Here is a 21,931-nt window from a genome sequence, read left to right as displayed (position 1 = left end):
GCGGGAGGGGGCGTGTGGGACGGGTGGAGGTGTGGGGGGCTGAAAGGGGGGCGGGGAAGGCGCAGACCCCCACCCAGCTATGGAGAAGGAGCAGCAGGCAGGGGGGTGACTAAGATCTGAACATCCCAGAGACACCCCCCCGGCCCTCCCAGAGCCCCCCCACACACCCCCACTGCCCTGGGTGTCTGTAGTGGGGACAGTGAGACCCCAGGGACTGTGGTATCCCCTGGGGTGGTATCCCCCTCCCTGCCCCCCAGGTCACCCCTGGGCCCATCCCGCCCGGGATCCAGCCCCCTCCTGCCCCCAGTCAGCCCCATGGGGCCCATCACGCCCGGGAAACTGCCCCCGGGTCAGGCCCTGTCCCCCGGAGCAGGCCGGGGCTGGGTTCAAGTCATGGGCCGTTCCCTGTAGCCGATATTCTCCTGCCGCGTCCCCAGCCCTGATCTCGCCTGTCCCGGCCCCCGAGCAGGATTTCTGATCCCTGGGCCGGACGCTCTCCCGGATGGAGCGAGGGGCAGAGCCGGGGGTCCCGGGTCCCTGGGGTGCTGAGGAGACCCCGAGAGACGCCCGCACAGGTGAGGAGTCGCTTAAACCGGCTCAGAAATCCCCCCCCCCCCCGCCCGGCTTCCTGGGGCCTTTAAATCCTGGGCCGTAAGAGAAGGGGCTTTACGGCCCGTCGGGGGCTGCCCCGGCCCCCTGCCTTTCCCCAACCCCATTGTATGTTTGTTAGTGTTTTTCTCTGCCCTGCCCCCGTGTGAGAGACCCGCACACCACAACAGGCAGCCGATTGTGCAGGGGCCGCGGCGATGCCGACTGGGCAGATGCTGCCGCGGGCGCGAAGAAAACGGGCTGGGGACACGGTTAGGAAATGCGGTTCCTTCGCTCATCCGGCCAGGACTCCCGCCCGGTGGGGCCCTGCAGCCAGCGCGGGCAGGGAGGGGATTTCAGGCTGGGGGGAGTAAATGCGGCTGGGGGGTTAATTCTGTATTGAGAGCAAAGCAGCTCATCAGATCAGATTAAACCCCAGGCCGCTGGCCCCCTCCACACGCACGTGCACAGAGGTGTGTTTACGTGCATAGTGCAGGGCAGTGGGACACGGACTCACACGCAGTGTCTCACGTGGTGAGTGTGTGCGCACGAAATCTCCCCACACAACCAATATCTACCACCTTACGCTCCGTTCTTTGTTGGATCTTATGACCTGGGTTCCCAGCCCCGCCACCTCCTTTCCCATTTCCGTGCCTCGGTTTCCCTGTTGTTAGGCAGATCCTGCACCGTGACCCATCTTTGCACAGTGCCTTGCGACCTCCAGAGGAACAGCGGCTCCGGAGCAGTCACAGAATCACTGCAGAGGCCTCGCGTCCTCCCCAGGCCTCAGCCCAGGGTTTGACCTCACCACGTTCCTTGCTTTCTCGTTTTGTACCTTATGGAGAACAATAACGATTTGTGTGACGTGAGCATTAGCCCGGCCTGAGCTCAGGAGCCCATTGTGCTCGGAGCTGGACATACGCCTAGCGAGAGACAGTCCCTGCCCCGCGGGCCCGGCCGCGTGAACGGCCAGCGAGAGGAGGGGGGTGAGAGCAAACAGAAGCCCAGGGAGAGGACGTAGCAGCCGGTGGTGGAGCCGGGAATAGAGCCCGGCACTCCAAAGGCGGAGGAGTGACTTGATCGTGGGGTTTCAGTCCCTGGGAGGGGGGAAGGTCGCAGCTACTAAAGGGATCTCTGTCCGGGTCCGTTCTGGCCGTGGGCTCTCTGGGTCTGACCCACCAGACCGCGCTGCCCCTCCGCACCCGTCACACCGGTACTTCCCCTGGGGTGACGCCTGGGGGTCGCTAGGACACTGACTAGTCACCCAGCGTCTCTGTCCGGCTGTGCCTGGTACCTGACAGCGCGGTCGCTTTCATGGATCGCTCCCACGCCCGCCCCGCCGACGTCCTGGGACTTGCAGGGGCGTTTTCTACGTACATTTCGAAAGCGCTGACATCTGCGCGTGAAGCTGAACCGCGGGGACTCCTGCAGCGCTCCAGTTAGGGGTGCGGGGACCCTGGTGGCCACTCGCTGCAGCAAAGGAGACGGGTCCGGTCCCATCCCTAGACCCTGCACTATCCGTCCATCCACCCCTGGATCCTAGTGTGTCCAATCGACCCCCCTACCCTGGGAATAGCCCCAAGTGCTCCCTCCGCTGGTGCTCAGGGCCCCTGCAGGCCCTCAGAGTGAAATCGACCTGACTCTTGTCAGTGTCACAGCAGCCCTGAAAACGGCCAGTGTCTTCTCAATTTCCTGCTGCTGGGGATCTCTGAGCAGCACCAGAGCTGCCTGTCTGCAGACTCAGGAAGGCAGTGCGGCCTCATCTGGCTCCCTACAAAACCACGGGCCAGAAATGAGAGCTTGAATCCTGTGGGAGTTCCCAGCCTGGGGCCTCTCCTCCCACCAGGGACAGTCACAGCAGCCAGGGGGTTTTTTACACCTCGGGTTTGTTCCCCTTAGCTGAGGAGTCCAGTGCAGGCAGTGACGGGTGTCTGGATTCTCTCTTTCTTCCAGTGCGTGGGAACGAGGAGGAGGCGACTCAGCCCGGGGTGGCGAATGAGACGCTGCCAGGAGGATCTGGAGGGGACGTTTCCCGGAGTCCGGAGCTGGGGAAAGGCTCCGAGGGGCAGCAGGGGAGCCCCACGGAGGAGAGTGGGGGTGAACCTGCTCCCCGCGGGGGTGACACAATGGACCTGAGCGAAGCCATGGCCCAGCCAGGGCGACTCTACACCTGCCCGGAGTGCGGGAAAAGCTTCTCGCAGAGCTCGCACTTCATCCGGCACCAGACGGTGCACACGGGGGAGCGGCCCTACCAGTGCGCGGACTGCGGGAAGAGCTACCGGCAGAACTCGGACCTGGTGAGCCACCGCCGGCTCCACACGGGCGAAGAGCCCTTCCACTGCGCCGAGTGCGGCAAGCGCTTCCGCCAGAGCTCGGAGCTCATCATCCACCAGCGCAGCCACACGGCCGAGGCCCCCTACCCGTGCCCCGAGTGCGGGAAGCGCTTCCGCCGCAGCTCGCACCGCCTGGCCCACCAGCGCACCCACACCGCCGAGCGGCCCTGCAAGTGCCCCGACTGCGGCAAGGGCTTCCGCACCAACTCGGACGTGGCGCAGCACCGGCGCACCCACACGGGCGAGCGCCCCCACCAGTGCCCGGACTGCGGCGAGCGCTTCAGCGTGCGCTCCACGCTGGTCAACCACCGGCGGGTGCACACGGCCGAGCGGCCCTTCGCCTGCGCCGAGTGCGGCAAGCGCTTCACCCAGAGCTCCACCCTCAACCGGCACCGGCGCATCCACGTGGGCGAGCGGCCCTACCGCTGCCTGGAGTGCGGCAAGAGCTTCAACCGCAGCTCCAACCTGCTCACCCACCAGGTGCTGCACACGGGCGAGCGCCCCTTCCGCTGCCCCCGCTGCCCCAAGAGCTTCAACCAGCGCGCCAACCTGCTGACCCACCAGCGCACCCACACGGGCGAGCGGCCCCACCAGTGCCCCGGCTGCGGCAAGCGCTTCAGCCAGAGAGCCAACCTGCTGGTGCACCAGCGGCTGCACGCGGGAGACTGACCCCGGCCGGCCTCTGGGGCGCTCTAGCCGGCCGCCCGCTCGCTGGCGTCGGGTGTGGCTGATCGGGGACTCCTCTGGCTCGGCAGCCCCCGGCAGCCCCGACCAGCTCTTCCGTCCGCCAGCCCAGCACAGGGGGACGGAGCGAATGGGCCGAAGGTGTTAACGTAACCCAGCTGCTCTCCACCGTTACCGTGTTAAACCCGGGCCGGGCCGGGGTGCAGAGACCGCCGCCCGCTCAGCCCAGGGCACACGCCGTCAGAGCCTGGGAACCGTTTTGTAACGACGCAGCACGGGAGGCCGAGCCGGTAAAGCCTTTGCCGTGTGAAGTACGAAGCCAGCCAGGCTTTCCCGGTCGCAGCGTCCGCGGTCCCGCCGGAGAGAGGAAAGGCCCTTTGAGCGTCGCCTGGGTGCATCAGAGCTGGCAGTGACAGGACAGGAGAAGGGAGCGGAGACGGGCTGGAGCCCAACGTCCGATCCTGTTCAGCCCAGGCGTTGGCTGGGCTTTGGCTGGAGCTGGGGGAGGCGGCCGTGTCCTGTGGGTCCCGCTCTCTGGCCCGGCCTGGGTGGACGTTTCTCAGGGTCGAGATCCCAGGGGCCGGGGGTGGCAGCCAGGATGGGGAAACTCGCTCCAGGAGACTCATGTGGTGGTTTGGTTTTCCCCCCAAAGTCTCTTTCTTTAAGGCCCCGTGAAGGGGCGGGGGGGGGGGGGGGTGGCCCGGCCCGGCCCAGCCCCTCATCGTTATGTTCATCAATTAAATGTATTTCCATACGGACAAACTTTGTTAAGTGACTTCGTTCCCCCGTTTTCTTATTTATGAAGTTCAGCCCTTAACACGCCCAGTCCCAGGGCCGTAGAAATCGGCCTCTTCGGTTCAGCTAATTCAGGCGTGGGCTGGGTTTTGTCACCTGCCTGTAACATCCGAGAGTCAGAATAACCTGACGGCGTTTTCGTGGGTACTTCCCAGGCAGGCCGACGTTATAAACCCGATTGTCCCATCAGGTCCCTGGGCTAATGACCTGACCCCCCCCCCTCCAGAAATCCCTTGGCCGGGGGGCGGCAGAGGCTGTGTCGCTCTGTCCTGTCGTTCCCAGCAATTACAGGGGACCCCGCGTCTCCCATCGAACCAGGACCGGGGCCAGATCGGATCATCACAAATCTGGATCATCAGGAGAATGGGCGAAGAGCTTTCCAGCCGCTGTTTGAAGACCTGGGGTTGCTTTTAAACTCACTGGCCCGTCCCAGAACAGCATTGAATCTCCCCCCTTCTTACCTGTGTAACAGACCATGCAGACCCGCGGTTCTTGCAAACCGGGTTTTGTTCGTTTGTTACCAGGAAAGCCGAGGTGAGTTTTAAACAGTCGTACGGGTATTGAGCGTTTGTACCCTCCTCACCCTGTAACCCTGAACGGCACAGGGACCGTCGCAAAGTCTGGTCAGGGTCTCCCAAGGCGCCACCGCTGGTAGCCGGTTTACACAACGTCACAAACAGAGCGATTCTAAAGAAATGCAAAACTGATCATCGTTACCAGGCATTAAAACGTGGCCCCCTCCTTAGTTACAGCTCCACGAACCGTCACGTCTTTCCTGCCCTGCCTTCTCGCACGTCTCCCGTCCCTGCCGTCCGCCCAGTTCTTCGCGTGCTCCGTCCCCGCCCTTGAGACCTGCTTCTCGCTGACCCAGGCTGTCACTGGCCGGGCAGTCCCACTGGAACGGGACGAGCACCAGACACGTTGGCCCGGACCCCGAAATCTATTTACTTATTTCATTGTTGGTATTTTTGTTACTGTCCCTGGAGTCTGGCCCTTGACGCCACCTGGACCGAGAAATTTGGACTTTGGCAAAGTCCGACGACTGCCCCGGCTATGTAGAGATTAACTCAGCACGGACGTGGCCCCGAATTCCCCCGTCCTCACCCTACGCGGGGACCAAGAACTCCCCCATGGGGGAGCTCAGGGCATGGGACAGGGACTGACCGGAATGACTGTAACCCAAGGGGTGTGCGGTGTGGCTCCAGCTCACGGGAGTCAGAGCGACTCCCGCCCAGAGGAGACAGGATGGACGTTTCAATCCCAGTTCAGGAGAGACGTGTGACGATCTGCTAAGCAGGGGGTACGGCTCCCATCAGCCCCTCCTCATTTCACGGGCTCCTCCTCCTGCCTTTCCCATCAGCTCCCGCTCCCAGCCGCACTCCAAGCCAGGTCAGGGGAAAGGTGCTGGGCTGGGGGTGCTGGGCTTTGTCTGGGGGCCGGGAGCTGTGGGGCAGCTGGAGTGAAGCCCAGGGACGGTGCCAGGGCCGCACAGGGAACAGGCTGCCGGGGGTCCCAGCCGGGGTAGGTCTGCGGGGGACTCAGGGAGCAGCAGAGACCCGGAGCCGGGGGCCCCAGGAGAGAGACTCCCCGAGCCCGGCCCAGAAACCCACAGACACCGATTGGCTGGGCTGGCGTCCAGGCTGGAGCGGGCACCCCCGGCACGCGGCTGACGGGCCCCGACTCTCCACTGGGCCACCCCAGGGCCCTGAACCGGAGCCGCTATCGGTCCCCTGGAGCTGCAGCTGCCTCTGGGCCGGGGGGATCTGCCCTCCCCCCTTTGCCGCCGGCCCCAGTAAATACCCCTCCCCCGAGCCGCGTGTCTGAGTGTTACTGGGACCCCCGGGGCTGGTGCCCACAGGGCCTCGCGGCTGATGCACCGACAGTGCTGGCCACGGTGCCGCGGGGGCTGCTGGCGCCCCAGGGCTCAGGGTAGAGTAACCCCAACAATTCCAGAGCTCTCGGAGTCTTTCCCCGGTCGCCGAGGGACAGGGAGACGTGTGATGGCTGATGACGTGAGCGCTTTGAGCGGGGGGGGGGCTGTCTCTTGCTATGGGTCTGTGCAGCCCCATGGGCATCCCAGTCTCTGCTGGGGGGTGTCTGTGCCTCCCCCAATGTTTATTCATTCTTGGAGGGGGAATCCACAGTGGGAAATTCCCCGTTAACCCTCCCGCAGCCAAGGCAGAGGCTCTGGGTTCAACGCCAGGCACAGGGAGGGGCTGGGTGAAAGTGAGGGATTGCTCTTTGGACCTGCTCTCGCACCAGTGCAGTCTCCCCTGTCCCTTCATCCCGGCAGGATCCCCATCCGATCGCCCACCTGGGGGGAGAGACCCTACACGCTGAATCCTGCAGGGGACGGCCGGCGAGCGAGAGCGAGGGGGGGGGATCCCCAGAAGGAGGGTCTGGAGCGAGCGGAACCATGTGGGATGGTGCTGGGACAATCCCAGGGGAACGCGGCTGGGAGCCCCGAGGGTCAGCACAGCGCAGACAGGCTGCACCGGTGCCAGGGGTGTGGGAGGAGCTTCCATCAGAGCACCCAGCTTACCAGACACCAGGCCGGCCACACGGGGGAGAGACCCCCCAAATCCCCCGACTGCGGGAACGGCTTCGCCCTGGGCTCAGACATGACCAGACCAGCGTCGGTGCGTCCACACGGGAGAGCCCCTGTGTGTGCCCCAAGTGCGGGAAAGGCTTCGCCCTGGGCTCAGACATAACCAGGCATCGGCGCGTCCACACTGGAGTGCCCCTGTGTTTGCCCCGAGTGCGGGAAAGGCTTCGCTCACAGCTCCAGCCTCATCCGGCACCAGAGCCGACCCACGGAGCAGGGACAGCTCAGTGGTTTGAGCATTGGCCTGGTAAACCCAGGGTTGTGAGCTCAATCCTTGCGGGGCCACTTAAGGATCTGGGGCAAAAATCTGTCTGGGGATTGGTCCTGCTCTGAGCAGGTCCCTTCCTACCCTGAAATTCTATGAAACCCTACAAGTGCCCAGCCTGCGGGAAGCGCTTCCAGGTGAGCTCCCACCTCATCACCCACCAGTGCGTCCACACGGGCGAACGCCCCCACTGCTGCTCCGAGTGCAGGAAGGGTTTCAGCCGCAGCTCCCAGCTGGTCGAGCACCGCCGGACCCACACGGCCGAGCGCCCCTTCCACTGCCCCGTCTGCCGGAAAAGCTTGGGCCAGGTCTCAGCCCCGTTGGGGTCGGTGGCGGTGGGGCCCCGGCTGGCATGAGGCGGCTGCAGCCCCGTTGGGGTCTGTGTGGATTCACACTGGCCGGGGATCTGGCTCCTCTGTCTGTCAGCCCAGCCGACTGGCCGATCTCTGCAGGCACAAGCCAGCTGGGCTGTAAATGCTGGTTAGCGGGGCCGGGCTAGCTGGCATCATGGTGGCTCACCAGCGTCATGGTGGCACCGGGCCGGCTCCGTACGCTCCGAGATGTGACGTTACCGAGTTTCTGTCCTTTGGTTGAGCTAGCGTGAGTGGGTGGTAACTGAAAAGCTGGAGGGAGAGGGGTGCAGAGGGGTGCGTCTGACAGGCCCATTGGAAGGGAGCTGAGGTCACAGTGGGGTCTCCAGGGTGGGTCTCTGAGTGGGCGCGTTGTGTCATTCGCTCAGGAATAACCTGGGCCCCAAACACCCGTGTTAATTAACTGCACAGACACGCGGCCCTGGCTGGGTTAATAGAATCTCAGCGTAGGAAGGGACCTCAGGAGGGATCTAGTCCAACCCCCTGCTCAAAGCAGGACCCATCCCCAGATTTTTACCCCAGTTCCCCAAATGGCCCCCTCAAGGATTGAACTCACACCCCTGGGTTTCAATGCTCAAACCACTGAGCTATCCCTCCTCCCGGCAGCTTCTAACGCGCAGGGCACGGCGGGCGCTTCCAGAGGCTCCCGGGCTGGTTAAAGGGATGAGGCCCTATTCCCGGTGACACGACATGGACTCGTCAGATCTCAGCCCTCGAGGGCCTCTGTTAATTGCCGTTCTATTACCAAAGCGTCTCGGGGACCACGGCCCCCCGCGCCAGCGACTGGCCACACCCCGTGGAGGAGACAGTCCGGCCCTGAGGAGCTTACACTCTACACAGCTGAAGCACAAGTTCTCCCCATTCACAGGTAGGGAGATGAGGCACAGAGAGATGAAGTAACTTGCCCAAGGTCAGCTGGCAGCTCAGTGGCAGAGTCAGGAATAGGACCCAGGTGTCCTGAGATACAGCGCAGTGTTTTCCCCACGCTACCTCCAGCACGTAGTTACCCCCCTAGGCCCAGCTCTGCGTTTCTCTGGCTCCTGGGTTCATTGGCCGTAGTGTCAGTCAGTAAAGCGCACAGCCGGGTCTCCTCTCGTTCAGGAAGGAAGGACGGGGCACGGGGTCGAAATGCAGCATCCGGAACCGGGCCCCGGCACTCAGGGGCTGTTTGGGGTTTTCCTGCTCCGAAGCAGGAGGAATAAAGCGGCTTCGCGTTTCCCAGTCGCCCTGAGTCCTTTGCCGAGAGAACAGGAGTGTAAATGGGGTGACGGGTCCCCCCAGGAAATGCTCTTGAGGGGCTAATCGGCGTCACCGTACAACCTGCTGGTTCTGCTCTGTGACCCACGCAGGCCTGGAAGGTTTCGCCCCAAGGCTGAGTTACGGCTCCCTCCCCCGGGCGCTCCCTGCGTAACACGTCCCACTACACCGGCTGGGGCATTCTCCTGCCCGATCCACGCGCAGGCCGGGCCCATGGCCCAGCCAGGCTGGAGCAGCCCCCGCTGGGCTCCCCTATGGCCTCTGGGCTCCCCCAGCCCCTGCTGATCCCAGCCAGGCCGGAGCAGGGAGGCTAAAGGGGTGTAAACGCCTCTGTCTCTCCAAGGGCCGTACCCGCCCCCGTTCCCAGCGTGTCTGAGCCTCGCAGGCTCTGGTGCAGGGACACTCAGACTGCAGCTCGCACGCCCCGAGCGCCTGTGTAACGTGTCTCCTGCGGCCCTTTGCCGCGCCAGGTATTAAAACGCCCTGAGATTTAATTATTAACCCGCCTCGGTTATTAACCCGTCAGGCTGCTCTGACTGTGTTCTTAACCAGGGACCTTCTCAACGTGCAAGTTACTAACTTGTTTGTTGTGACACACACACACACACACACACACACACACACACACACACACACACACACACACACACACACACACACACACACACACACACACACACACACACACACACACACACCCCCATGAAGAGACTACAGCAAATGAAACAAGGAATTCACAGCACGGCGCCAGCCCCCCTGCACGGCCGGGCTTTCACCCCACGGCCCGGTGGGACCCAGAGGCCGGGGCCTGGCCCCCCCATGGGCAGGGGTGGTGGGAATCGCAGGCGGGTCTCCCAGGCGAGCGCCCCGACCCCGGGGTACCCGGGTGCCCCGTCCAGCCCCACGTGGCCCCTCACGCAGGCAGCTGGGGGGGCTGCAGGACCGGGGGGATCGGGGAGCAGCTGGAGCTGGGCGGGCGCGTTGCTTGGCCCTGGTCCTGCTGGTTCCCCCCAGACACGGTCTGTGATTCCGGGAGCCTCCCGGCCCCTCCGGGAGGTGGGAACGGCCCGGCAGAGGCGGGTCGGGGGGCGGGTCCATGTCCCCCCCATCCCGGGGCCTCGCTCCGCCCCGCCCCCCCGGGGGTTGGGCTTCCTGGGTCAGCGCCGCTGCTGCGTCCGCGCCCGGCCCCGCTGCTGCTCCCGGCCCGGGCGGGGAGCCGGGGCCGCGCTGGGCTGGAGCCGCCCTGGGCCGGCAGCGCCGAGCTCCGCCGGGGAGGGAGCTGCTGCGCCGGGCCGGCAGGTGCGGGAGGGGCCGGGCCGGGCGGGGGCGCTGCGGGACCGCGGGGGGGGGGCGGTGTGGGGGGCAGGAGGGGATGGGAGCAGTGCGGGAGGGGCCGGGCCGGGGGGCGCTGCGGGACAGCGGGCGGGGTGGGGCTGGAAGGGGGCGGGGGCGCAGACCCCACCCAACCATGGGGCAGGAGCAGCAGGCAGGGGTGAGTAAGATCCTAACATCCCACAGCCCCCGGTCCTCCCAAAGCCCCCGCATCCCCCCACCGCCCTGGGTGTCTGTAGGGGACAGGGAGACCCCAGGGGCTGTGGTACCCCCCTTCCTGCCCCCGGGTCAGCCCTCCAGGCCCATCCCTCCTGCTATCCAGCCCCCAGGGCCCATCCCTCCCAGTACCCAGCCCTCTCCCCACGCCCTGGGTCAGACCGGTCGAGCTCTGTATCTCCCCACCCCTCCCCGCGCCCTGGACCAGCCCAAAAAGCGGCTGCGTTAGAATCCTGGACCCTTCCATGTAACAAACGTGGGGCTGCGTCCCCAGCCCTGATCTCGCCTGTCCCCGTCTCCCGAGCAGGATTTCTGATCCCTGTGCCGGACGCTCTCCCGGATGGAGCGAGGGGCAGAGCCGGGGGTCCCGGGTCCCCGGGGCGCTGAGGAGACCCCGAGAGACGCCCGCACAGGTGAGGAGTCGCTTAAACCGAGTCGGAAACCGGGGTGACCCCCCCTAACGTGGGTTGTCGTTGTTACTATTTGCATTAGCAGAGCTCGTGGGCCGGGACCCCGCCGTGCCAGGCGCTGTACGAACCCCCCCAGAGGCTGCCCCGCCCTGCAGAGCTCCCAGTCTGACTAGGCCGGACGGACGCAGGGCGGGAGGAGAAACGGGCCCAGAGAGGGGACGCGGCTTGTGCAGGGTCACCCAGCAGCAGGGCCGGGAACAGAGCCCGGAGCAAGGGGACGGCTGCTGGCTCAGGCTGCCTGTTCTCAGAGACCCCCCCGCAATGGCTCGGGTGCCCTGGTGCCTGGGGTTTGTTCATGTGTCCGTCAGGCTAAATAGCCGCTTGGCTGCCCAACGCAGGGCAGGAGGTTTCATTTCTGTACCTTGCCTGGGACCAGATTTCTCCCACCTCAGCTTCTCACTTTGTGCTGCTTTGAAGTTCACTTCAAAAGCACCAGGAGGCAGCGTTGTCTAGTGGATACAGCACTGGCCTGGGAGTCAGGAGAGTGGGGTTGGGCACTGGCCTGCTGGGTGACCTCGAACCAGTCATGTTCCCTCCCCGTGCCTCAGTTTCCCCATTGTACAGATGGGGATAACGACCATGAGCTGCTTTGTAGCCAGGGATTATTTTCTTTCTTAAAATCAGTGACAATTTAAGCCGGTGGGGGCCGCAGGGAGCTCCTGCCGCCAGGTCGCTGCCTGGAAATGTGATGGCCACGTGCTGCAGGAAGGGAGATGTCTCTGGCTAGCCACATCCCTAGCTCCTACCCCGTCCATCCGTCACCCCTAGATCCCAGCGTGTTTGTCTGTCTGTCTGTCCCCCGAGTGAATAGCTCAAAGTTCAGAGCCTCCCAGCAGGGACAAGGTGAAATTGACCTGATCTGGATCAGTCTCACAGCAGCCCTGAAACTGACCAGATTCTGGCCAATTTCCCTTTGCTGCTGCTGCTGGGGAAGCTCTGGGCAGCAGCCCAGGCACAGGCACTACCTGTCTGCAGCCTCAGGAAGGCAGCACAGCAGCTGTGAACCGTCTCCCCCACCAGACGGGCTGGGAACGTCAGTGCATTGATTTTAAATGAGCGCTGAACCCTGCAGGGGTTCCCGGCTCCGGTCTGTCCCTGAGGGGCGGATTCCCAGCCACAGGGGAACGTTCTTCGCTTTGCCAGCCCCCTTTCCGAGCTGAGACTGACCCGTCTCTGGGTTCTCTCCCAGCAGGCGAGGGGCTGGTGAGCGAGACCGAGGAGAATCCCGAACAGGACAGTCCGGAGCCAGCAGAACTGCCTGGGACGTTCCCGGGACGTTCCCAGAGTCCTCAGCGGGGAGCGGCCTGCGAGCGGCAGGATGACAATGCCACGGCGGAGAGACTGGGTGAGTCCGCGCCGTACGGGGTGGATTTCACAGGCCCCCACGGGACCGTGGCCCAGCCCAGAGCCTCCCCGGGAGACAGACTGTTCACCTGCCCCGAGTGCGGGAAGGGCTTCGGGCAGAGCGCCCACCTCATCCGGCACCAGACCGTGCACACCGGGGAGCGGCCCTACAAGTGCCCCGAGTGCGGGAAGGGCTTCAGCCAGAGCTCGGACCTCACCACACACCGGCGCGTCCACACGGGCGAGGAGCCCTACGCCTGCGCCGAGTGCGGCAAGCGCTTCGCCCAGAGCTCCAACCTGATCCGGCACCAGCGCACCCACACAGCCGAGACCCCCTACCGCTGCCCCGACTGCGGCAAGCGCTTCCGCCGCAGCTCCCACCTGGTCATGCACCAGCGCACCCACACCGGGGAGCGGCCCTACCGCTGCCCCGACTGCGGCAAGCGCTTCAGCCACAGCTCCCACCTGCACCGGCACCAGCGCATCCACACGGGCGAGCGCCCCTACAAGTGCCCCGACTGCGGCAAGAGCTTCGGCGTCAAGTCCACCCTGGTGACGCACCGGCGGGTGCACACGGCCGAGCGGCCCTACGCCTGCGCCGACTGCGGCCGGGCCTTCGCCCAGAGCTCCACCCTCAACCGGCACCGGCGCACGCACGCGGCCGAGCGCCCCTACCGCTGCCCCGACTGCGGCAAGAGCTTCATCCAGAGCTCCAACCTGGTCACCCACCTGATCCTGCACACGGGCGAGCGCCCCTTCCACTGCCCCCGCTGCCAGAAAACCTTCAGCCAGAGCTCCAACCTCAGCCGCCACCAGCGGACCCACGCGGGGCGCCGGGCCCGCCCGTGCCCCGAGTGCGGGGAGAGCGTCCCGCGCGGCGCCGGCCTGTCCGCTCACCAGAGACGCCACGCGGGGCAGGAGACGCCCTCCCCGCCCTGCTAGGGCCGGCTGGTCCCCCTGGTACCCGCCCGCCAGAGACGCCACGCGGGGCAGGAGACCCTCTCGCCACCCTGCTAGGGCCGGCTGGTCCTCCTGGTACCCGCGCACCAGAGACGCCACGCGGGGCAGGAGACGCCCTCCCCGCCCTGCTAGGGCCGGCTGGTCCCCCTGGTACCCGCCCGCCAGAGACGCCACGCGGGGCAGGAGACGACCTCGCTGCCCTGCTAGGGCCGGCTGGTCCTCCTGGTACCCATCCACCAGAGACGCCACGCGGGGCAGGAGACGCCCTCGCCGCCCTGCTAGGGCCAGCTGGTCCCCCTGGTACCCACCCACCAGACACCACACGGGGCAGGAGACGCCCTCCCCGCCCTGCTAGGGCCGGCTGGTCCTCCTGGTACCCGCCCACCAGAGACGCCACACGGGGCAGGAGACGACCTCCCCCCCCGCTAGGGCCGGCTGGTTCCCCAGTACCCGCCCACCAGAGACGCCACGCGGGGCAGGAGACGACCTCGCTGCCCTGCTAGACCTGGCTGGTTCCCCAGTACCCGCCCACCACCCTGCCCAGCCAGGTGTGAGTCCCTCACACCTCTCCCAAGTATCCGGCCACCCCATCCTTGCTAGCAGCTGATCAGACCCCTCCTCTGGCTCTGCCACGCCCAGGCAGCCCCATCGGCTCCTCCTTGCTGCTGAGTTCCTGACCCACCTGATGTGGCAGGAGGAGAAGGAACCTGCCACCCGCCCCTGCGTCTGGCCCAGCTGGAGCCGTGTCCTGTGGGGCGCTACCCTCTCCCCTCGGTGCTGCCCAGGGAGCTGGGCGCTGGGGTGGCTCGTGTGTGATGGGCTGTGCCGGGGTTTGGCCGGCAGGACGGCGAGCCAGCCCCCCTCGCTCTCATTTCCCCGGGTCTCCCCACGGAGCGTGCGCTGTGCACCCTGCCAGTGGTACCCGGAGCCCTTGTGGGGGGCTCCCTGCTGCCGGGGGGAGCTGGCCAGCGCCGTGGCCCCCTTCCCGGCTGTGTTTATGAGGAGGCGTTCCATTCTAGCTCCATGGATAAAGGCCGATGACGTCGTCCCGGGATGGCCGAGGCCGCCCGACCGGGCCAGGAGTCCAGCCAGGTCTCTCCTGCCCATCCCTCTGCCTCATTTCTCCTCTCCCCCCTCCCCGGAGAGTTCAGTGCTGGACGGACCCTGCACGTGATCAATAAACCAGGTAGCAAAGACCAGGAGTCGCTGCGTCGGGAAGCTCCGGGGTTTCTGTCGGCTGAGGGTGGGAGTCACGGACCGGGAGTGAGAGGCTGAGCCGGGTGTGTGTGTGTGGGGGGGGACTGGGAGTCCCTGATCCCTGCAGTGGGGGACAGGCAGGGGGCCTGGGCGGATGGCGGAACAGGGCTGGGGGCCGCGGGGTTTGTTTCTCAGACCCAGATGCCGGGGCTGTGAACATTGCGCTGGGGAGGGGTGGGAGGCAGCTGATGAGTTGGGCTGATGGCAGAGGGATGAAACAGGTGCCCCCGGGGGGGGAGGGGGTGTCCCCCGATTGCTGGGACCCTGAGCAGGGCTGAGGTGTCCCCCCCCCCCAACTGGACCTGTAGCCGGGCCAGGCTTGTCACTGATGGGAAGGGAAGAAGTGGGGCGCAGCGCCCCAGCTGGTTCCTCCCGCCTGGGCAGAGACGGTCTGTCACCCCCCCAAGAGAGCTGGAGACTCCGGGGGGGTCAGAGCCTCTGCCGGGATTGGAAAGGCTGACGCCACCTGTGCTGCTGGGGGGTGAGGGGTTCACGCAGCAGGGCCCAGTGGCTGCAGCATGTGCAGTGCTGGGGGAGTGGGGCTAGCAGTGCCCGGGGGCTAGCAGACTCAGACCAGGTGCGTGGGGCTGCGGCCTGAACCGCCCGGCAAGGGAAGCCGCTGGGGAAGGCGGCGTGAGGAGGGAACGAGCGTCTCTCCTCCGGCTCACGGGCGTCCGAGCAAGGCCTCTAGCTGCAGAGGGTCGCAGGGACAGCACACGTCCATCGAGCCAGACAGGGCCACTGTGCTCATCTGCCTGACCCCGGACAGCCCAGCCCGGAGACCTGCCCCACGATCACGAACGGGGCGGATCTCGGGGAAAAGCAGCCAGTCGCGAGTTAAACACTGTGGGGGTGGAGAATCACCCCAGCCCTTGGTAAATTGTTCCAGTGGGTCGTTACCCTCAGTGGGAACAGCGTGTGCCTCCCTCGCAGTCGGACTTTGTCTGGCTATAAAGTGACATGCAGGAAAAGAAGAAACCGTGTCTCATCACAGGGAAACCAGCCCCGAGTTCAGTCAGAGCGCTCGGGCACGGGCCTGAGGCCAGTGCGGAGTGTAAGATAGTCACACGTCCGGTGACTCTGCAGTTCAAACACCCACCACAGTTCAAGTCGGCCTGAAAGTTTTCTCAGGTTTATGCCCCACGACTGAGACAGACGGGAGGTTTGGCAGTTAGAGGGGAGCTTTGTGCTCTCACGTAGTGTCACATTACCAGGGAGAGATCTGAGCCGGCCTCTCTCTGGCAGTTCTCACACGTGCAGAGACCGGATGGCTGCGGGGTGGGGGGGAGAAACCGGGCAGAGCAGAGCCAGTGACGTAACGAAGTTGCTGGTTCTCAGTAGCACTTCACGGTAGGAGCTGAGTTTAAATAAGACAACACAGAACTGTACCACTAAACAAGGAATCGCTACCGAGCTCTCCCAACACGCAGGGCAGCCCCCGGTTGCAGAAATACCCAGCAGGACAATTGTGAGCCTACGGTTTGTTCTTTTAGCAACAGCAAAGTCGCTTCAGTAAGTTGGTCCGTTAGATCAGCCTTCTCCTACCGAACATGCAAATGTTATGTCTGTGCAATTACAGGGCTCTCCGGGTGAGAGACAACCACGGGGATTTAGGGCCAGCACTTTGTTACAGGGTGTTCCATTTACCCCTGCAACTCCGTCCAGATTCTTAGGAGATTTCAAATCTGAAGGGTATTTCAAGCCTCTATCTCCCCCCTCCCCCACCTTTTAGTGTGATTTTGCTCGGCATTTCTTTGGAACCAGGATATTTTACTGGTATCTGTGGACGTTGTTAAGTTGAAGAATTTCAGTGGAATGATCCAGAACAACGGTCTGGATTTCTGGGACACGAATCTGAACTACGAGGGAGGCCATGGTTCTCAAAAGAGAAGATTTGTGCTTTACAGGGATAAATTCTGGCTCCTGCAAAGCACAGAAATTCCCTGTGGAACCGTCGCAGTGAACACGGCCGGTGCAATCGTCCCGTGCTTTAGTTCACAGGGGGGTTCTCTCACCTTCCTTTGGTGTCCGGACTCTCCGGGCGCGATGCTGGGATGGGGATTGATTATTGCAGTTTTACACAGTTGGGCTTGGCTTGTCAGACAAGCAGTTTCTTTCCTCAGGTTCTGTGGTTTTGGGACTTCAGACCTGTAAGGCCCCAAACCCAGGTTCTCGTCCATAAAGGACTTTTAGTTAAAAGAGACGCCCTCTCGGGAGGGCCGAGTTCCTGACCTTGGCTTACGTACGAGGGCTCTTCCCGAGTCGGGAGCGAGACGCCCGGGCCTGCCAGACCTCAGGGGCTTTAGATGAAGGCTGCTCTCAGGGGAAGGGAGTCGGGTCTCTTAGTGGGGAGATCCAACAAACTGGGATTTTGCAACGTTTTGTATAGAGTTATTTTTCTGTTCAGTTGTATTGAGGGGCTGGCTCGGTTCCAAAAAACGGTCAAGTTATTGTGTCAATCATCGGCCATTGGGCAGGCCCGGATTTGGGGACAGGTGCAGATTCAGTTACAAATTGTAAATTTGTCCACTTGGCAGGTCAGAGTGTCACGGCATGTTTCTTACCCACCCAGCTGGCGTGCTGGATCCAGAAATATCCACCTTTCCAGGGCGTCCCGCCTCCCCTGGGAATTCCTTAGCGGCTTCTTCAGCGCTGTTAATTCAAATATACACTGACCGAGTCGTTCGGCTCAACTCTCTGTTGTTACTTCCTGCGGCATTTCAGCACAGAACGAAAGCTTCTGATGTAACGGGGAAATTATTTCCTGGGAGTTTTGCTTAATTGCAGAGTTTCAAGGTTTGTTCTTTGTTCTGCTTGTTCTTAACTTTAATTCGAGGAGAGGCCTTTCCATCCGTCTCTTAAGAATAAATTTTCCCCAATTTGATTCTAACTTTAAACAATTTGTAGGTTTATTATCGAAACAATCTCCTAATTCCCAGTAACTAAAATAATCTGGCTATCCCAGGCATTACCCTAAATAACTTAAAAACATTTGTAAAATAAGCAAAAATTGTATTTCTAACTCATAATGTTTAATATCACATTTATAATTAAAATAACAATTCCTGTATAGATCATTTCTAGATCAGTAGAATGTAAAGATACTTTTCTACATTAACTCTCCTACCAATACCAAACACTATTTCAAAGCTAACAAAAAAGAATAATTACAAACACAAATGTAGGTATATGTATTCAGGCAAATTGTAGGATTTTGTTACAAAAAAAGAATTGAGAGTTGTTGCCTTGAGAATTAAATTCTAATTCAAACCTGGGAACCTTGGTGTGAACTTGGACGTTAATTCACTTCTTGGCTCACATCTCAGAGTGTTTACATTACAAGAACGGCACCAGGGCCTGGTTTAGTGTAGAGACGAGAGATCTGCCCAGCAGGAAGGGAATCTGGTGTAATAGCTGGGACCTCGTCCCTCCTGGACCGTGGTGCCTTGTACGGCCGAGTCTTCGCTCCTAGGACTGTGTTTAACACTTTGGCCTTTGTTTGTAAACTTCCATGCAGCTTTTCCGAGAGCGATGAACGTGTTTGGTTTAAACAAAAACCTGACTGGAGCCTGTGGTCGAATTACATCTTATGCCCAGTTCGGTCGATGTTTTAGCCCAGGATCGTGGCTTCCGCGTAGGAGCTGTCCAGGCACAAGGGAGGGGTGGGGGAGTAGCTGACTCTCTCGAATGCTGGAGCGTGGGGGTGTCCGGCTGCTATCTCGTCTCACTGCTCTATGCCGGCTTCAGACAGAAGTGACTCAGTCCCTGGCTCCAGGGGCTCGGGCTCTGGCTCAGGAAGGAGGAGGGGAAAAGGCAGTGTTTACAAGGGTGCAGGTTCAGGGAAAGGTGATTCTGCCCTTTAGCCTGGTCTGGGCCTGGTTTCGCACCAGCTGTTCCATTAGACCGAACATCAACGCTGCCTGTTCAGGGGTGAGATTTAACCCTCTAGGCCCGACAAGGAGAAAACCCGGCTGTTAGCTGGCTCTGGGCCGGGCGAGGGGAGCGGTTCGGGGGGGGCTGGAACCCAGACACTGGTGGGCCGGGGTGCCGTGGGAATCAGTGCACGGCCCCACGGAGGAGGGCTGGGGGGATCCTTACCAGGGGGATGAGCTGTGGGAGCGGGGCAGGAGGTGGCCCATGGAGAAGCCTCCCCAGAGAGGCCAGGGGCTGCAGGGGCACAGACAGGCTCCCTGGCTCAGAGGGGCCTGGGAACCCGGAGCTGGGAACCCCAAGAGGGAAGGGTCTAGGCCGGGAGGGCCAACAGAGGCTATTTCATAGACACGGTGCCCCGGGAAGGGGAACGTTACGCTGAGTACTCGGCAGCGAACGCGTTACTGGGGGAACTGGCACGGGACTGAGGGCAAGGTGCCGGCAGGGCTGCGCTGTGCCACAAGGGGGCAGGGCCCTGCCACAGGCCCATCTACCCCGGTATCCCGTCTCTGCCAGTGGCCAGTGCCAGCTGCTCCAGGTGTAGGGTGCCCCCTAGTGGACAATTGTGGAATAACCTGTTTCTAGGGGCCAGTTTTTAAAAAACCACTCGGCGTTGGATGCTCTCCTTAGCCACAGGAGTGTCCAGTCCTACTAAGCTCTTAGTGTCGGCTGCATCCTGTGGCAGTGAGTTCCACAGGCCAGCTGTGCACGGCATTGAAACAATAGCCTTTCCCTGGGGTTTTATGGCCTGCTCTCAGTGACTCTTGATAACCTAGTGCGACCTCCCGGTGGTTCTGGGTTTGGGACACAAATGCCCAGAACCGGACCCCTGACTGAGTTACTCCTTGTAACCCCTTGAGCTTCATCCTTAACGTGCCTGGAGTTCTCCCGTTTGCCACCCCCCCACAGACACGACAGATCCTTCACCCGGGGTTAACTCCATGGCTGAATTGCTTCTGCCTGTCACCGGGAGTCAGTGATGAGCCCAGGATGGGTGGAACCCAGGTCCAGGCAAGCCACTGACATGGCTTCGTAGCTGTGTGTTTCTGGCACAGGAACTTAGCCCAAAGGCGGGTGGGGAATAGGATCCGGCCCTAACCTCAGGAGACTCCGGTTCTATTCTCAGCCCTGCCACTGGGTGAATGTGGACACGGCATTTGCCATCTCTGTGCCTCAGTGTCCCCTGCTGCATCACTGTGCTGTCTGTGTAGATTGCCAGCTCCTTGGGGCAGGGCGTGTCTGTCCAGCGCCTGGCACCGGGGCCCTGGGCTGTGACTGGCTGGCAGGCACTATTGTAATGCACAGGATGGAGGTTGCTGCAAACAGCGACGTGATCTCCAGAGCCCGTCTGCTAGTTACAGATGAGATGTTTGTACCCTGGAAATAAAGGCTTGTTTCATCGCTATGGCTACTTGTTATATAAACGCCTCAAATCTGGGGCCCAGTCCTGCAGCCCGTGGGCAGTTCTCAGCCCCTCCACAGGGCTTGTCACCCACAGATCTCCAAGCTCGTCACAGAGGTGGGTATTGTCATCCTCCTCCTACAGAGGGGAAACTGAGGCACGGAGCAGGGCCAGGACTAGCCCAGCTCCCTGGTGCAGTGAGCGTCTCTCAGAGCTGTGTAAAGGCTACTTAATTTTAACCCCTTCCCTAGCTGAATGGCCCAGAGCCCAGCAGCTCTGCCCCCCGAATTCACTGACCGCCCCGCTGAGCTGCCCTCCACACACAGTGACCGGACTGGGGGTGTCTCTGTCCCTGCTGGAGCGACGTCTCCCCTCAGCCAGTCCCTGCCGGTGGGGGGAGTTCCCCTGTCATACAGCTTAGTCTGTTCTCCGGTCGCTTTGGGGCTGGGGGAGGCGGGATTCTCACCGTCCCAGTGAACACGAAACCAGAGAGTGCAGAGCTCAGGGAGCTGCTCCTGGGGGTCTCCTCCCCGTGAGGGTCTGGGGAGCTTCGTCCCACGGCACAGACGGTGGATCGGGCGCTGTGGGGCGGGATGGGAGATTGGGGGTGATGAACAAAGTGCGCTGCTGAACGGGACCGTCGGGGGAGTCACTTACCCGGAGACTGGGAGTGAGTCCAGGGCGGAGACCCCAGCACCTCTCCACCGGGCTGCGGGGTCTGGGCCAAGGGGGGATCCCGTCACGGGTGCAGGCTGCCTGAAACGGGGGTGCTGGGTGGCAGGGGACCCTCCCTGTAGGCTAAGGGCCCCCCGGTATTGCAGGACACAGGCCTGCACATTCCTGCTGGGTAACATCAAAGGCTAAGCGAGCGCTGAGGGCTGGAGGATGCCGGGGGGTTAGTGTGAATGGGGCAGAGCGACCCCTGGAACCAGGCTGGGGTTTGTACCCCGAGCTCAGATCTGGTTCACCCTGAGGCAGGGACGGGAGCCAGCCAGGTACGGCTGGGCCCAGACCCGCCTTTCCCCCAAGGTCTGGGGGGTTGGATGGGGGGGTCGGTGCAGGCTGGTGCCCCCCCCCCGGGTGGGTTCCAGACCCGCTTGCCCTCCAGCACAGGCCCGGCCAGGAGAGCCGGGGGGCCGGCAGCACCGGGGGCGTCCCACAGCACAGACACTATGGGGAGGCTACAGCCCCGACCCCCCTGCTGGGCTGGGGGTGAGGAGAGCGAACCCCCCCTCCCCCATGCCAATGGAGCGAGGCTGAGCCTGGAGTGGGTCTGTGAGGGGCTCAGGAAACACCTGGAGGATGTGTGGGGGTGGGGAAGCTGCAGTGGAGAGGTGGTGGGGGGCAGGAACCGAGGGGACACTCACCCCCCCCACTCTGCCTCCAGCCTGCCCTTCCTCCCACCCCTGCCCCTTTGATCCTCTGGGCCCCTCACTCTGGGTCTGTGTCGCTGTGTGGGGTGAGGCCGGGGGGTGGTTGCTGGCTGGGGTACGAGGGGGTGTTTGGAGGGAGGGGATGAGCCCGGCCCATGGGTGATGGGGACTGACCCGTAATGGGGGAGGGGATTCTGGGATCCCCCTCACCCCCCTGCTCCCGGAGCCGGGCGCCCCTCTGGGGCTGGGCACTGGGGTGACTGTCACTGGAGAAAGACGTGCTCAGGTAGGGGGCCTGGGATGGGGGATCGTGGACCGGCTGGGCCCTGCCTCCCAGGGGGGCAGCATCCAGACCCCAGCACTGTGCGACTGGCTGAGCCAGAGTCCCTGGGGGCAGCTGCTGCCGGGCCAGACCCAGACACTGGGGGCCAGAGGCTGTTCCCCTCCCCTCCTGGCTCCCAGCCCCTCCTCAGCTGTAACCCACCAGCCCCCACTCCCCTCCCAGAGCCGGGGAGAGAACCCAGGAGTCCTGGCTCCCAGCCCCCCCTGCTCTAACCCACCAGCCCCCACTCCCTTCCCAGAGCCGGGGAGAGAACCCAGGAGTCCTGGCTCCCAGCCCCCCCTGCTCTAACCACCAGCCCCCACTCCCTTCCCAGAGCCGGGGAGAGAACCCAGGAGTCCTGGCTCCCAGCCCCCCCTGCTCTAACCCACCAGCCCCCACTCCCTTCCCAGAGCCGGGGAGAGAACCC

The 21,931-nt window shown here is 63.0% G+C and overlaps 3 protein-coding genes across 5 annotated transcripts; all 3 read left to right on the top strand.

Moving 5' to 3' along the window:
- Positions 1-386: 386 nt before the first annotated feature.
- Positions 387-4,290, top strand: LOC120394830 (zinc finger protein 239-like). The gene is made up of 2 exons (XM_039518990.1): positions 387-575; positions 2,542-4,290. The coding sequence occupies exons 1-2, from the start codon at positions 503-505 to the stop codon at positions 3,588-3,590; spliced, it is 1,122 nt and encodes a 373-aa protein (XP_039374924.1). The 5' UTR covers positions 387-502; the 3' UTR covers positions 3,591-4,290.
- A 2,117-nt stretch (positions 4,291-6,407) lies between these two features.
- LOC120394820 (zinc finger protein 436-like) lies at positions 6,408-7,626 on the top strand. Its single transcript, XM_039518968.1, has 3 exons — positions 6,408-6,412; positions 6,694-7,039; positions 7,435-7,626. Exons 1-3 carry the CDS (start codon positions 6,408-6,410, stop codon positions 7,624-7,626), a joined length of 543 nt encoding a protein of 180 aa, XP_039374902.1.
- A 2,482-nt stretch (positions 7,627-10,108) lies between these two features.
- Positions 10,109-17,225, top strand: LOC120394829 (zinc finger protein 239-like). 3 transcript variants are annotated; one of them, XR_005592410.1, is made up of 4 exons: positions 10,109-10,197; positions 10,754-10,859; positions 12,106-14,406; positions 17,015-17,225. XR_005592410.1 is itself a non-coding variant. In XM_039518989.1 (3 exons), the coding sequence occupies exons 2-3, from the start codon at positions 10,787-10,789 to the stop codon at positions 13,200-13,202; spliced, it is 1,167 nt and encodes a 388-aa protein (XP_039374923.1). In that variant the 5' UTR covers positions 10,109-10,197; positions 10,754-10,786; the 3' UTR covers positions 13,203-14,416. The 3 variants fall into 3 exon arrangements, 2 of the variants coding, with proteins under 2 accessions (XP_039374923.1, XP_039374922.1); XM_039518989.1 differs by lacking the exon at positions 17,015-17,225 and having other exon boundaries at positions 12,109-14,416; XM_039518988.1 differs by lacking the exon at positions 17,015-17,225 and having other exon boundaries at positions 12,106-14,416.
- Positions 17,226-21,931: the final 4,706 nt, after the last annotated feature.

This window comes from Mauremys reevesii, unplaced genomic scaffold (assembly GCF_016161935.1).
Source record: "Mauremys reevesii isolate NIE-2019 unplaced genomic scaffold, ASM1616193v1 Contig8, whole genome shotgun sequence".
Lineage (NCBI taxonomy): Eukaryota > Metazoa > Chordata > Testudines > Geoemydidae > Mauremys > Mauremys reevesii.
This window is presented reverse-complemented; position numbering and strand designations above follow the sequence as displayed.

Excerpts from the sequence above, each read along its gene's own strand:
- LOC120394830 (XM_039518990.1), top strand. The coding sequence starts at position 503 with ATGGAGCGAGGGGCAGAGCCGGGGGTCCCGGGTCCCTGGGGTGCTGAG. Across the intron at positions 576-2,541 it reads CCCGAGAGACGCCCGCACAG|TGCGTGGGAACGAGGAGGAG; the intron begins GTGAGGAGTCGC and ends TCTTTCTTCCAG.
- LOC120394820 (XM_039518968.1), top strand. Across the intron at positions 7,040-7,434 it reads ACATGACCAGACCAGCGTCG|TGCGTCCACACGGGCGAACG; the intron begins GTGCGTCCACAC and ends ATCACCCACCAG.
- LOC120394829 (XM_039518988.1), top strand. The coding sequence starts at position 10,787 with ATGGAGCGAGGGGCAGAGCCGGGGGTCCCGGGTCCCCGGGGCGCTGAG. Across the intron at positions 10,860-12,105 it reads CCCGAGAGACGCCCGCACAG|CAGGCGAGGGGCTGGTGAGC; the intron begins GTGAGGAGTCGC and ends GTTCTCTCCCAG.